Source organism: Aotus nancymaae, unplaced genomic scaffold (genome assembly GCF_030222135.1).
Source record: "Aotus nancymaae isolate 86718 unplaced genomic scaffold, 86718_ANA_hifiasm-v0.15.2.pri h1tg000049l, whole genome shotgun sequence".
NCBI lineage: Eukaryota > Metazoa > Chordata > Mammalia > Primates > Aotidae > Aotus > Aotus nancymaae.
The window spans coordinates 3,449,160-3,463,714 of record NW_026988463.1 but is presented as its reverse complement, the minus strand read 5'-3'; the positions used below and the strand labels follow the sequence as shown (position 1 = coordinate 3,463,714).

The 14,555-nt window shown below is 44.7% G+C and overlaps 1 protein-coding gene across 2 annotated transcripts in view; it reads right to left on the bottom strand.

The window, feature by feature from the left end:
* Window positions 1–14,555, bottom strand: part of CLUAP1 (clusterin associated protein 1) — an 86,436-nt gene that overhangs the window by 53,024 nt on the left and 18,857 nt on the right. For both annotated transcript variants that reach the window (XM_064362386.1, XM_012441762.3), the window contains exons 7-10: window positions 11,225–11,358; window positions 7,667–7,808; window positions 4,521–4,593; window positions 435–542 (exon numbers count right to left, since the gene is read on the bottom strand). In XM_064362386.1, the coding sequence (XP_064218456.1) occupies window positions 435–542; window positions 4,521–4,593; window positions 7,667–7,808; window positions 11,225–11,358 (457 nt within the window). The remainder of the gene's footprint in view (window positions 1–434; window positions 543–4,520; window positions 4,594–7,666; window positions 7,809–11,224; window positions 11,359–14,555) is intronic.

Below are 14,555 nucleotides of genomic sequence, written 5' to 3'. Positions count from 1 at the left end.
TTGCAATGAGTAAAGAAATTTGAAGAACATTTTTTTAAGGCAGAGATGCTCATTTAAGTGTCTTTCTGTACTAATTCTCAGCCTATTAGGTATATAATTGCAGTGAGAGCAGTCTAAGACCCAAAAAAGGGAGACTACAGTTCAGTGGCAGAGGCAATGTGTCCTGTGGCTCTCTGAGAAATACCAAGCCATGAATATGAACCATCTAGTCTCAGGATCATAGACAGGTAAGAATATTAGGGGCAAACATGACCACCCAACAGTTCAAGAGCCATAAACAACAGGACAGGATAAACCCGGAGCAAGAGCTGCTTCCAGGGGCCATTCATAGTGCGCCTGTGGGCCTCAACACTAAGCAGCCCGGCCCCAGTCCTGCCCAGGTGTTCTGTGAAACAGGGCACGGGGAGGAGGGCCAGCGAAAGATGCCGGGTTACCTTGCATGAGCACCTCCGTGGCTGTCCGCGGCTTGGACAGCCACCTCTCTTCCAACTCACTGTCGGATTTATCGTCCTCCTGGATGTCTACGTCCGAGTCATCATTACCTGGCAGGAACACAAGCAGGCCAAACAAAGGAGTGGCTTCATCATCACAACTGAACAGCTCTGCCCAAAGTAAAGTCTGTGTGCAAAAGTCATTTGTACTTCTAGCCTTTCTTTAGATGCATTAGATTTTATAAGACTCTCTGGGTTTGCCAGTAGATGCTTAGTGAAGACTTAATGTGGACAATGATGTGTTGTTGTTTTTTTAAAAAAAAATTTCCAAATTTCCAAAGCAAGAAAAAAGTGGGTCAGACATGTTACAAACAGCACTACAGTCATCAGAACAGCAACGCCGACTCCTCCAATCCCATCCTTCCAAAACCTGTATGGCTCCCTGGGTGCCAGGCAGTGAGGTCTTTACATATTCTCTGCAAAGACTTTCGGAAGATGATAGTTTTCAAGCTAATTGCGTGGAAGCCCTTGAAGGAAATCTGAGATTGTAAAAACTGAATACCCAGTTGTCAAGTGCTTGGTTAGTTCAGGGAAAAACCCATTCTCTGTCCAATGTTAGGTTGTATTACCAGAACTCGAGCTCCTAGATCGTGACAAAGATGAGGAAGTGGAGTCTGCTAAAAAGGTAACAAAAAAGCCTGGAGGCAGGAGGCCAGGGTAGGAATGGCACCAGTGGGGCTCCCCTGAGGAGCATGATCCTAGTGACTGGCAGTGAAAGCTGGTGACGCGATGTTCTCCCCAGGGAAAATCCCATCATAAAGATAGATTTTTCCAAAGTAATTTTCTATTTTTTTTTTTTTTTTTGAGACAGAGTCTCGCTCTGTCACCCAGGCCGGAGTGCAGTGGCGCAATTTTGGCTCACTGCAACCTCCACCTCCAGGATTCAAACAATCCTCCTGCCTCAGCCTCCCATGTAGCTCCAACAGCAGGCATATGCCACCATGCCCAGCTAATCTGTTGTATTTTTAGTAGAGGCGGCACCACCATGTTAGTCAGGATGGGTTCGATCTCCTGACCTTGTGATCTGCCCACCTTGGCCTCCCAAAGTGCTGGGATTACAGGTGTGAGCCACTGCACCTAGCCCCAAAGCCATTTTCAATGGAATAGCTCTTTATATTACTTTCTTAAATACATTCTTTGGAGTCTTGCACCCACAGGTTGAATATTTCCTAAAGGGAACCTACAGAAGGAGTCTCCACTGCGGGGAGAAAGACCTTTCACTGCCTGGCACCTGAGTTCTCTGCACCCAGAAAGCCACGAAGGTTTTGTAAGGATGCACTTGGAGGAGCCTGCAGTTGCTGATGACTGATTCAGAAGTTAGTTTGGAAGAACAGTAATTGTTAGTCTGCCAAAAGGCTTTGCTTTCCCTGCTACAAGAGGGTAATATGGCTGGGTGTGGTGGCTCACGCCTGTATCCCAGCACTTTGGGAGGCTGAGGTGGGCGGATCACCTGAGGTCAGGAGTTCAAGACCAGCCTGGCCAACATTGGGAGAGAAATATTAATGAAGAAAAAAAAGGAAGTTCCTAATGCCACAGTGCTGAATCCTGCATAGGGCACAGTAACAAATTTGCCACCAGCAATGAGGTTTAGAGGGACGGTGGGCAGATGAGGAGATGCTCCTGGCTTTTATTACAGGATATCTGAACAAAGCACTTGGCCATGCTGCTCTCTGAGCCCCCGATGGCATTCTCCCATCTCTGATCACCTCTTTCTTCTACACCCCACGTCTCCAACTTTCTCTCTTCCTCAAGTTCCTTATGCCAAACAAACCCTATCACCGAATTCCAGATGACTTCACATCCTACTTAATAAAGATGGTATCTATCAGATGGGACCACTTCAAGCATGTGACCCACCTTCCAGCTCACCTGACCTGCCTGGCTGGAGTCCTGTGGTTCACACATTTCCTCACTCAGCCAAACACATCTCCTCACCTGGGCTTACCAACGTTTTGGGGGCTTTCCTCATCTGCTGTCTCCTTTCTCTCCAGCTCCACCGACTTAGTCTTAGCTCAAGCAGCATCTCCTCAGTGAGGCCTACCCTGACTCCATTTAAAACAGCAATTCTATTATCCCCCTCCCCACCCCATCCTTTTTCATTCTACGTTTCCCCCATAGCAGTATTCCCCTTCCAACATACAGACAGCTCAGTGCTCACTGTTTCTCTCCTCTTACTGGAATATAAAATCAGTTAAGGCAAAGATTCCTGTCTTTTGTCCACCGATACATCCAGAACAGATAATAATACTTTGTTGAGGCTGGACATGGTGGCGCATGCCTGTAGTCCCAGCTACCCTGGAGAGTGAGTTAGGAAGACTGCTTGAGCCCAGGACTTGAGCAGACAGTCAAGTCCAGCCTGGGCAACACAGCAAGAACCCCAAAAATAACAAAAACTGTGTTGGATTCGATCTGCTGTCTGCAGAGCAGATGGAACAAGAGGATCTCTTTGAGCTTTTGGCTTTTGTTCATTCTTGCCCTTATTCAAGTTTATGCACCACTAAATTTTCTGTTCAGAGGAGTCTTTCATAGATGGAGAAAAAAATCACAAAGTCCTCATTTCTACATTTCCCCTCTGATCCCAATACTCTGGACCACAATCCCACATGTGCAGGAAAGCAAAAATGAATCGAATAGCATCTTCAGAAATTCAGGATGAACAGAACTGAAAATGGTCCTGCATAAAGATTTTCCTAACTTCTTTGTCCACCCCAAGATAATTAAGTGCTACCCTTCATTATGTTTATTTAAATTAGAAATTATTTTTCTGAGAAAACTGAATCACGTATGTTCATGTGAGTCTTTGTCCCTCAAGAGATCTCGGACCTAGAGATCACCAAATTAAAGTGTGAGTTCAAAAGAATAAAGCAAGATCAGCATGGTAGGTCTCAGCACCCTGGTCCAGAGAAAGAATGGGATGCAAGTAACCAACCAGGGTTCTTACGTGAGCCGGGCCTCTCAGAAGGGATAAACCCCATGCAGGCTGATCACTGAGGGCTGCCTCACACTCTTTTGGCTGACAAGGAATTAAAAAAGGGGAGGGCAGCTTTGGCTAGACAGGCCCTTCAAATTTCCTAACCTTGTTCCTGGAGGACTTCCCAGCAGTCCCTATTCTTCCACCAGGGTTTCCTGAGATTCAGATGATACAGTCATAGAACAGGGGCAAAAGGAGAGAGAAACAAGGGAAATGGCAAAGAAAGAGAAACTGAGAGAGAAAGAGCATGCGTGGGAGGGAGCATGTGTGTGGGCCTGATGCCTCAAGTATGCTGTCCTCAACGTGAGAGCAAATGGAGAATTTCACCAAGAAGAAAAGAGAGAGCAATCAGGAAAAGGAGGAGGAACTTCGTGCAACAAGGCCACCAATTCAGCAGGAAGATCCTGCCTGGCTGCTACTGGCCCCCGACACAGACTTGACACAGTTCACGGATAAGAGAACCTGACTGGTCACAGAGATCACTCCTTCCCGGAATCGAGGCCTTGTATGGACGTAACCCTGTGTCTCTCCAGGTGAGTGTCTTGCTGAGCCATCCTGGATTATGGGGAGCATCTCAGCAGTGTCGGGACCATCATGAAGCGAGTGGCCCCTCTGCCTGCACTGCATCCCAATGCTTGGTTTCCATCAGTCAGCCCCAAAATACAGAACACTACACACCTCTAGAACCACATTTTCTTACAGTTACGTATCATATATAATTCAAACTATCATTTAAACAGGGGAAAACGCTATCTCAACTGGCACAAGAAAGAAATGTGTTTTAAATGCTGTATTTAAACCAGACTCTTGAGTGAACACAATGGTACCCAATACAGAAGCTGTGAGAAAATTGCCTTTTGAAAATATTTTTGTTCCTATGGTCAACAATTTATTATACTTTTCAAAACTGAAGATATAAAGTGTTGTTACCACAGTAAAAAAAAAAAAAAGCTGAAAAAACTTAAAGAAGAAAATTCATATTTTAAAATATACGTATATTTCAAGGCTGAAAAATGCTCGTCCAGAGGAAACCACTTGTCTACAAAGCCCAGCCTTACTTCCACTCTTGAGCAGGCGCTTCTCCTCCTCCTTGAGCTTGTTCTGTATCAGGCAGAGAGTGTTTTTAGCCTCCTGTGGAAAAGAAAAACAGACTCAGGAGAGATGGCCCTTTTCTGGACTGTTCTAATCTTCTTCACTCTTACACCTAACACTCTGCTGTGTAAGGACTGCTAAGTTTGTGCTACAGAACAAGAAAAGGGCTAAACTCAAGGAAGGGGAAGAGAATTAACACTGCCTGGGCAACTTCAGTGTCCCAAAACTTGTTGCTCTCTCTCTCTCTGAGGTCACCTGGTGGCCTGGTGGACAGGGGCGCCCAGCGTGAAGCAGCTGCCTCACCCCCATGCTTCTCCAACTGCATGTCCCTGCTTCTGAGGAGAGTTAAATGCCCACATGTGTGCCTGGATGGCCTGGGGACACAGAACAGACACATCTAACTTTAGAAAAGAGACAGACATACAGATTTTATCATTTATCTTCCCTGCCCTGCCTTCAGATTTCAGCTCAAAAGATGCTAAATGATGAGACAGATCAAGATGGGAAGAGAAAGAAAGAAATGCTAATCTTAATTCCTGGGGTGAGGACAGGAGGAGGAAATATCTCAGGTCATAAAATGTGGCCCTGATTATTATCAAGAAAGAGAATGGGGGCTGGGCATGGTGGCTTACACCTGTAACCCCCATGCTTTGGGAGGCCAAGGCAAGGAGGATCACTTGAGCCCAGGAGGTCTGAGGCTACAGTGAGCTATGATCACAGCCTGTGCTCCAGACAGAGTTAGCAGGCAACAGAGTGAGACCCTATCGAGAAAGAGACAGAGAAATAGACATAGAGATAGAGACAGACATAGATATATATATATAGAGAGAGAGAGAGCAAGAGAGAGACAGAGAAAAAGAGAGAGAGAGAGAGAGAGAGAGAGAGAGACATGGAGGGAGGGAGGGAGGGAGAAAACTGGCTTTTAAATATTGTTGTTGTTCTAAACAGTAAAAATAAAGCACTGTGTTTCAGGCATGGAGTATCTCAAGGTAACAAGTATTCTAAGGACAGAGAGTGAGAGTAAGTAGGAGAAAAAGAGATGTACTTGTTGAAGAAAGGGTGGGTAGAGGGGCTCCCTTGGAAGCTACCAAGGCCACCTACCCACCATTCTGAGGCATATTGTTTGGTTTGTTCTCTGAACTCAGAGGTGGCCCCAGATGATACAACAAAATGGCCAAGATTTCTTTTCACTGCCCTTGACTGTTCTTTCCCAGGTACCCAAATGTTTAAAATGTTCTCAACTCCAGACTCTTTCCAGTGCCCTCGAAATATGCCTGTCCCGTATCGTTTCTCCGTGGCCTCCCTGTGGCACAGAGTAATGCTAGTAACGAATTCCTCGCCAAGATGACGTGTCCACACAGATGCATTAGGTACTCCCAGTTAGCCCTCCTGGACGACAAAACAGCTCTGCCCAACTGAAATGCCCAGGCTTGTATAAGAAGCCTAGCATAACCTTAATACCAAAAGCTGTCAAGGGCATGAGAAACGGAGGCTGCAGACCAATTTCATCATGAAAATGGAGTCTAAATGACCATTCTCAGGTTAAGCAGAAGTATCCCCAAGGGATAGGGCAATTCAAAAATTGATCACAATTTGGTTCAATTTCCTTTGCTCTAAATTCCACATTTATCAGCTCATGCTAGGGTATGAAATAGTCTTTCCTAAATGGCCTTACCCACTGGGATGAGACGTACCTGTAAGACAGTTGGGCAGGTTCAAGGCCACATATATTTCCCACGATGAATCAATAAACTGCAATTCCTCTTTATAAAACAATCTCTAATGAGCTATTTTGGTGATTTAATTAACCAGGACTTAAAGATCTTTTTTTTGAGATGGTGTCTTGCTCTGTTGCCCAGGCTACAGTGCAGTGGCGTGATCTCGGCTCACTGTAACCTCCGCCTCCCAGATTCAAGTGATTCTCCTGCCTTAGTCTTCTGAGTGGCTAGGACTACAGGCGCACGCCACTGTGCCCAGCTAATTTTTATATTTTTAGTAGAGACAGGGTTTCACCATCTTGGCCAGGCTGGTCTCAAACTCCTGACCTCAAGTGATCTACCCACCTCAGGCTCCCAAAGTGCTGGGATTATAGGCGTGAGCCACCATGACTGGCTCTTTTTTTTTTTTTCTGAGACAGAGTCTTGCTCTGTCAACTAAGCTGGAGTGCAGTGGCATGACCATGGCTCACTGCAATTTCAAACTCCCAGCCTCAAGCAATCCTCCCATCTCAGCCTCCCAAGTAGCTGGGAACACAGGTATGCAACGCCATGCCCAGCTAATTTCTTTTTTCTTTTTTGTAGAGACAGGGTCTCACTATGTTGCCTAAACTGGTCTTGGACTCCTGGGCTCCAGTGATCCTCCTGCCTAAGTCTCTCAAAGTGCTGGGATTACAGGTATAAGCCATCGCACCTGGCCTTGAAAATCTTTATGTGAACTGACCGAGCAGGCTTTATTTTTTCATTTTTGGAGACGGAGTCTTGCTCTGTTGCCCAGGCTGGAGTGCAGTGGCACGATCTTGGCAACCTCTGCCTCCTGGGTTCAAGCGATTCTCCTGCCTCAGCCTCCCGAGTAGCTGGGACTACGGGCATGCGCCACCATGCCCAGCTAATTTTTGTATTTCCAGTGGAGATGGGTTTTTACCATGTTGGCCAGGCTGGTCTCAACCTCTTGACCTCAAGTGATCCACCCACCTTGGCCTCCCGCAGCTAAGCAAGCTTTTAAATCTGCACTCGAGACCAGCTACATAATTTGTGGGATCAGTGCAAAATAAAATGCACTCAGAAATTATTATGAATTTCCAGATGGTGACAACAGAGCCTGAAAGCAAGCAATGGCTCCTCTAGGGGCAGAGTGTTACGCAACTGCACAGGCCTCAAGTCACCCTTCTGTACTTTTAACTGACTAAATCTGATGGAACATGGCACCAAGTATTTGACAACCCTGGAGTCCACGAGGGTACAATACCAGCAAACGAATTACATGAGCAGTCCTCAGACTGAGAAGCAAAACGTACTGATATTTTTTTCACAATGATATTAACAACCTGACTTGTCACCAAATACAAAATAACACACCAGAAGGAATGGCCAAACAGAGGACAGGCTAAGCTCACCTCAAATCTTTCTTGTTCCATCCTATGGTGGTCTTCAAGCTGTTGTTCCAGGTAAGTCAGATTTTGAAATTTCTCCAGATAAATATCATACTGCTTTTGTAATTCTTCCTCAACCTTCTCATACTGATCCATAAAGCATGGCCTAAAACAAGCAAATGAAATAACAAGGAAAAGGTGAATTCATATGCAGTAGTTTGAAATGGGTATTCACAGTTCCAAACTCCATGGAGGCTTTCTTTGGAAACCCTTAAGTAGAGAACATCTTTCATTCCTGTAACTACTTAAAAATATTTTCCTTTCTTGTTTCTCCCCACAAAATGAAGATACTTCTTTTTCATCATAAGATTGCTCTTTGTAAAAACCTTGAATAATCCTGAAAGTATGAAGAATGATGTGAAAATTACTGATAATCTCATCACCAGGTATAAGCGCTTGATATCTGACACATATCCTTCCAGACTTTTCTATGCATAAATATAGATAGGAATGCATTTTAAACAAAAATTAAATATACCAAGAAGTTTTATAATCTTATTTTCATTTCAATATAGCATAATGTCAATAGAGTTAAAAATAATCAGGCCAGGCACAGCGGCTCACATCTGTAACCCTAGCATTTTGGGAGGGTGAGGGAGGAGGAGCCTTGAGCCCTGGAGTTTGAGGCTGCAGTCAGTGAGGATCCTCTAACCTAGCCATGGCACCCCAGCCCTCCAGCCTGCGTGACACAGCCAGACCCTATCTCTAAAGACAAAAAAAAAAATCACATCCAGACACATCTCTCAAAATCAACAAATTAAATATATATAATTATCTTATTTGGGCATAATGTTCTACTGTAGGGCAGGCATGGTGGATCACGCCTGTAATCCCAGCACTTTGGGAGGCGTAGGTGGACGGATCACCTGAGGTCAGGAGTTTGAGACCAGCCTGGCCAACATAGTGAAACCTCATCTCTACTAAAAACACAAAAATTAGCTGGGTGTGGTGGCGCATGCCTGTAATCCCTGCTACTCGGGACGCTAAGGCAGGAGAATCGCTTGAATCCGGGAGGTGGAGGTTGCAGTGAGCTGAGACTGCGCCACTGCACTCCAGCCTGGGTGACAGACCAAGACTCCATCTCAAAAATAATAATAATAATAATGTTCTACTGTCAGGATATTACAAATTTTAAGCAGTCCTCTAAAAAGGGGACCATAGGCTGTTATAAATTAAAGCTGTTGCTTTGTTTTTTTGAGACAGGGTCTCACTTTGTCACCCAGGCTAGAGTACAGTGATGCGATCACGGCTCACCACAGCATCGAATGCCTGGGATCAAGTGACCCTCTCCTGCCTCAGGCCCCCAAATAGCTGGGACTACAGATATGTGCCACCATGGCCTGGCTATTTTTTATATTTTTTGTAGACGTGAGGTTTAGTCATGTTGCCCAGGCTGGTCTCGAACCTGAGTTTAAGTGATCTGCCCACCTTGGCCTCTCAAAGTGCTGGGATTACAGAGTGAACCACTGTGCCCAGCCTAAAGAGGTTTTTAAACAATAAACATTTTTTTAAAAAGGCCAGGTACAGTGGTTCACGCCTGTAAACTCAACATTTTGGGAGGTGGAGACGGTGGATCACAAAGTCAGGAGTTCAAGATCAGCCTGACCAAGATGGTGAAACCCCATCTCTACTAAAAATACGAAACATTAACCAGGTGTGGTGGTGGGCACCTGTAATCCCAGCTATCTGGGAGGCATAGGCAGAGAACTGCTTGAATTTGGTAGGGGGAGGTTACAGTCAGTCAAGATTGTGCCACTGTACTCCAGCCTGGGTGACAGAGCAGGACCCCATCTCAAAAAAAAAAAAAAAAAAAAAGCCAGGCACTACAATCCGAGCACTTTGGGAGGCTGAGGCGAGCAGATCGCCTGCAGTCAGGAGTTCAAGACCAGCCTGGCAAACATGGTGAAACCACATTTCTACTAAAAATACAAAAATTAGCCGAGCGTGGTGGTGCATGCCTGTAATCCCAGCTACTCGGGAGGCTGAGGCAAGAGAATTGCTTGAACCTGGGAGGCAGAGGTTGCAGTGAGCTGTGATCATGCCACTGCACTCCAGCCTGAGCAACAAGAATGAAACTCTGTCTCAGAAAAAAAAAACAAACACCATAAAAATCGATTTCAACTGGTTTGGTTAACTTTTTTTTTTTTCCTTATTATTGACCTTAAAGGGAAAACTCTACTTTTTTAAAAATATAAGCAGATAAACCAAGAAATAATTATAATCTTTTGAACTAGAGCAAAACAAACAGACTTTTCTGTTAAAAGGATTTGTAGCTTAACAAAAACGAATTGATGCTTTAAAGGTGGAATGTGTCAACCATATAAATCTATCTGGTGGAACTGACTCCTTTTTTTTTTTCTTCCGTGAGGCTCCAGTGGTAAAGCACTGGTTTCAGGAGGGGAAGGGCCTGGGCCTTGCGCTGGGCGGGGAGGAGTCTGGCCGCTCTCTGTGGTTGCTGTCGCTGCTTCCAGGTGCTGGCTCCCCACAGACCTCAGGATAGTGGCCAGGGTGGAGCCAGCCACCAACATCCAAATACGCAAAACACATTCAAGCAGAGGAGGCAGCTGGGAAGAGGAAGGAGCCAAGAGAGAAAGAAAAATAAAGGGAGAATGAAAAGGGAGAAAGAGCAGCAGCATGGGGGAGGGAAAGACAAAGACACAGCAAGGGAAAGAGGCACAGAACGAGGAAGAGAAGAGAGAGAGACCCAGAAACACGAGGAACACACTGAAGCGGTGCCACTATTCTCCAACAGTATTCCCGGGAAATATATTTCCAATGAGGTAAAGTAGGAAGAACGATGAATTACTGACTGATGAAGAATGATCAAAGTTTAAATAAAGTCTCAAATCTATGCCAAAAAAAACGCAGGAGTATGTTTCTGTTTCTATCTAATTTATGGCAAGATCTTAGGAAACCAAGTCTGGATTTCCCCGTCTGGATTCACTTACTTTGCCTTGAGTTCCAAGAAGCTGTAAAAGCTTAAAGGGCAGTGCAAGCATTAAGTGGTTTTCCAGACATATTGCAAGCAGTAAAGAGAATGAGTTTAGCCATCTGCTTGTTACGACAGCCAACACATGTACATTTTGAGGTGAAGATATCCTTACGTAAGGCTTTTTTCATCAGTTGAGAAGAGTTAAGGTCACATTCTATTATCTTAGTCTTTGTTCTAACTTTTTGTTTTCTTTTAGAGACAGGGGCTCATTCTGTTGCTCAGGCTGGAGTGTAGTGATGCAATCATAACTCACTGCACCCTCAACCTCCTGGGCTCAAGCAATCCTCCTGCCTCAGCCTCCCAAGTAGCTGGGACTACAGGTGTGTATCACCATACCTAGCTAATTTTTTAAAATTTTTAGAGATGAGGTTTCATTATGCCGCCCAGGCTGGTCTCAAACTCCTGGAGTCAAAAGAACCTCCCACACCATTCTCACAAGTAGCTGAGATTTCAGACATGAGCCACCATGCCCAGTTTGTTTTAACTTTCCGGGACATCTTTCTATTCATTCTCCAAGTGTTCATACCTACCTGACACTCTGCAAAGTCTCTAGTCGCTTCCGATTTCTTTCCAGTTCTAATTTTCTCTTTTCAATTTTGGCTTCTAAATTAGCTTCATCAGAGGCCACATTACTGAGCAGGTCTTTAGTCTTCTGAACCTGTGTCTATATTTAATAGGAAATAATGAGACAATGTGGCAATAAAAACAGCCATCTTAACTCTTAGAAGAATTTTGGAATTCTTCAGGCATAGCAACATTGCGCTAAACAAACACAAAAGCAAACAAATAAAGCAGACACTTCCCCAAGCAATGACTCACTTAACCCACTAGTTACAGGGAGAATGTCACGCAGGTCCAGAAAAAGTTATCTTTTCTTCCCCACCGCCATGAAAAGCAGATGTTTCTACTGAGGGAAAGAAGTAAAGATGGAAAGAAGAGCGTCCTGGTCAAGGTAGAGAGGACTGTAGTCTTTTGTCTGGCTCGCTTGGCTAGAACAAGGTACACATTACTCTGGACAGTCAGTCTGCCTTATCATTCAGGCCATGCCCCTAGTTGTAAACACCCGAGTTACAGAATACAAGCACGCCAAGTACTGCTCTACAGGGAAGGGAGAGAAAGCAACAGCTGGTCTCAGCCCTAACCCACCACCTGCTGGCACTGAGAGAAGGTCCCTCTTCCCTCTCCCTGGCAACAGAAACTTGACTACAGACTAAAAAAAGGAGAAACCACTCTGAAGTCAGTACAAAAGCAGCTCCTACAGTGGCACTGGCCACACTGGTGTGCACCAGCTCTGGAAGGGGCCCAGGGCAACAGTTGGACAGAGGCCCTAAGGCAACAGAGGCTGAGTAAAGAAGGGAAAGGGGACACGAGACCACTGACAGTGACACAAGTCTCCCTATCCTCTTCTAAGAGAAGGTTTGTCTGAAGCAGGTAGAGTCATAGGTAGCGCACTGTCTTCACATGTGTCTTGTCTGATGGCCGGCCAGGTCGCATGCCTTGGTTCAGAGCTCCGATCTCCTCATGAGAAATCTGGACTGCCACCCAGCTGAGCATGGAACTGCCTCGCCGCGTTCTGGCTTTTCAGCCCTGCATTAAGTTCCTAATGGCCAAGATGGGGCACTTTGCCTATGGGTGGCGTCCCATAAAGGGGTTACTCACTGTTTTCCTGCAGGTCTCTGAAAAGCTATGGGCTCCACAGAGAAATGGCCTAAGAAGCCCAGACACTCTCCATGATTCTCAGAGATGGTGTGTTTTGGAAGCAGCCACTGTTATTGACAATGCATTTACAGTCTGATTTTTTCTGGTCTAAGTACACTAACCATTTCTAAGATACTTTCATTAAAATAATCATATCCTTATCCATTTGCTGCAAGTGCCTTAAAGCCCCCAGGAGAAATGTGAGTTCACCCTCACAGGAAGAAAGGTAGGTCTCCTTTCTGAACAACTTGAGTTAATGGCAACTATTTCCCTGAACCAAAGTCAGACTAAAACCTAGTGAATTTATCTGACCTTAAACATATCTGTTCCTCAAACAAGAAACATCCACAGTCCAAAACAGCTGTGTAAACAATTTTCCCTCGTTTCTGAAATAAATGACCTATACTTCCTAACTCCTTTTAAGTACACATGTTGTTGTTTTTGTTTTGTTTGTAGAATGGTCAAACATCATAGATATTTTCCAACAATGCAAGGTGTCTTAAGAGATGTCTATAAGAAATGAACCCTGCCCTCCCTTGGGTGTTCTACTTTTAACATATTAGTGCTAAGGGCAGATTCATGCCGTGTTCACCTGATTCAGTTAGAACACTGGCAAGCATAAGAATATAATTTTTTTTTAATTTTTAAATTTAGAAACAATCTAAAATTTACAGAAAAGCTGTTGTAAAATACAAAGCATTTTTCCCAACCTAGCTGACAGGAAGTTGCTGACCAGATGTTCCAACACCCTGAACACTTTACTGTATATTTCCTACAAATAAGGACTTTCTCCTACATCCCCACAATACAATTAAAACAGGAAGCCAGCACTGACACACTCCCACCATCTAACCCCAGCCCCATTCCACTGTCCCCATTTGTCCCTGTGAGGTCCCAACAGCAGACAGGAGCCACCTATGTGTCCAGTCATCACATCTCCACAGCCTCCCTCAGTCTGAAATGCCCCTCAGCTTTCCATGACTTTCAGGACCTTTTCCCTTTGGGAGCACACAGGCTGGTTAATCTGCAGAATGCCGCTCAATCTCATTACAGTCAGGTATATATCACTGGCAGGAATACTCACAAGTGACCACAGTATAACAGGTGTGCATAATTTTGATTTGTTCTGTAATGATGTTCACTTTGATCACTTGATTATGGGGGTAACTGGCAGGCTTCTCCCTGAGACTCGACTCTTTTCCACTCTGTAATAAGTATTCTATGGGCCAGGCATGGTGGCTCAAGACTGTAATCCCAGCACTTTGGGAGGCCAAGGCAGGCAGATCACCTGAAGTCAGGAGTTTGAGACCAGCCTGGCCAAACATGGCGAAACCCCATCTCTACTAAAAAAAAAAAAAAAAAATTAGCTGGGTGATGCATGCGTGTAATCCCAGCTACTCGGGAGGTTGAGGCACGAGAATTGCTGGTACCCAGGAGACAGAGATTGCAGTGAGCTGAGATGGCGCCACTGCACTCCAGCCTGGGCGACAGAGTGAGACATCATCTCAAAAATAAACAAATAAATAAATAAAATAAAAGTACAATAATTAGCCGGTTATGGTGGTGTGCACCAATAATCCCAGCTACTCAGGAGGCTGAGGCACGAGAATCACTTGAACCTGGGAGGCAGAGGTCGCAGTGAGCTCAAGTTGTGCCACTGTACTCCAACCTGGGCAACAGAGCAAGACTCTGTCTCAAAACAAAAGGAAAAAAAAGGACTTTGTGGAAAGTTACTTTGAAACTGCATGAAATGACCTGCTCCTCCTCAGCTTTCAATATTCATGTATTTTTTCATGCCAGTGAGAACTCATGGTTTCCTATTTCATTCTATTATACCATAAAATTAATTACTCTAACTTATTTAATTTGATGCTTTAAAAGCCTATGATTTTTAGAATTTTGTACAACTCATAGCAAATTCTTGCTTTATGCCTACTCCAAATTTACATAGGGGCCCCTGTCGTCTGTGTCTACTGAGTAAAATAAATCACCAATGATGACTGAAGGTCTGTTGTGGATCAGAGATGAGGCTTGATATGCCCTGTGGTGATTAATGTTTATAAGGACCCCATACAGTTGGCACTGCAGTTTTTACCATTTTACAGATGAGGAAAGTGAGGCACAGAGAGAGGTTAAGTAACTTGCCTAAGATCACACAGTGGA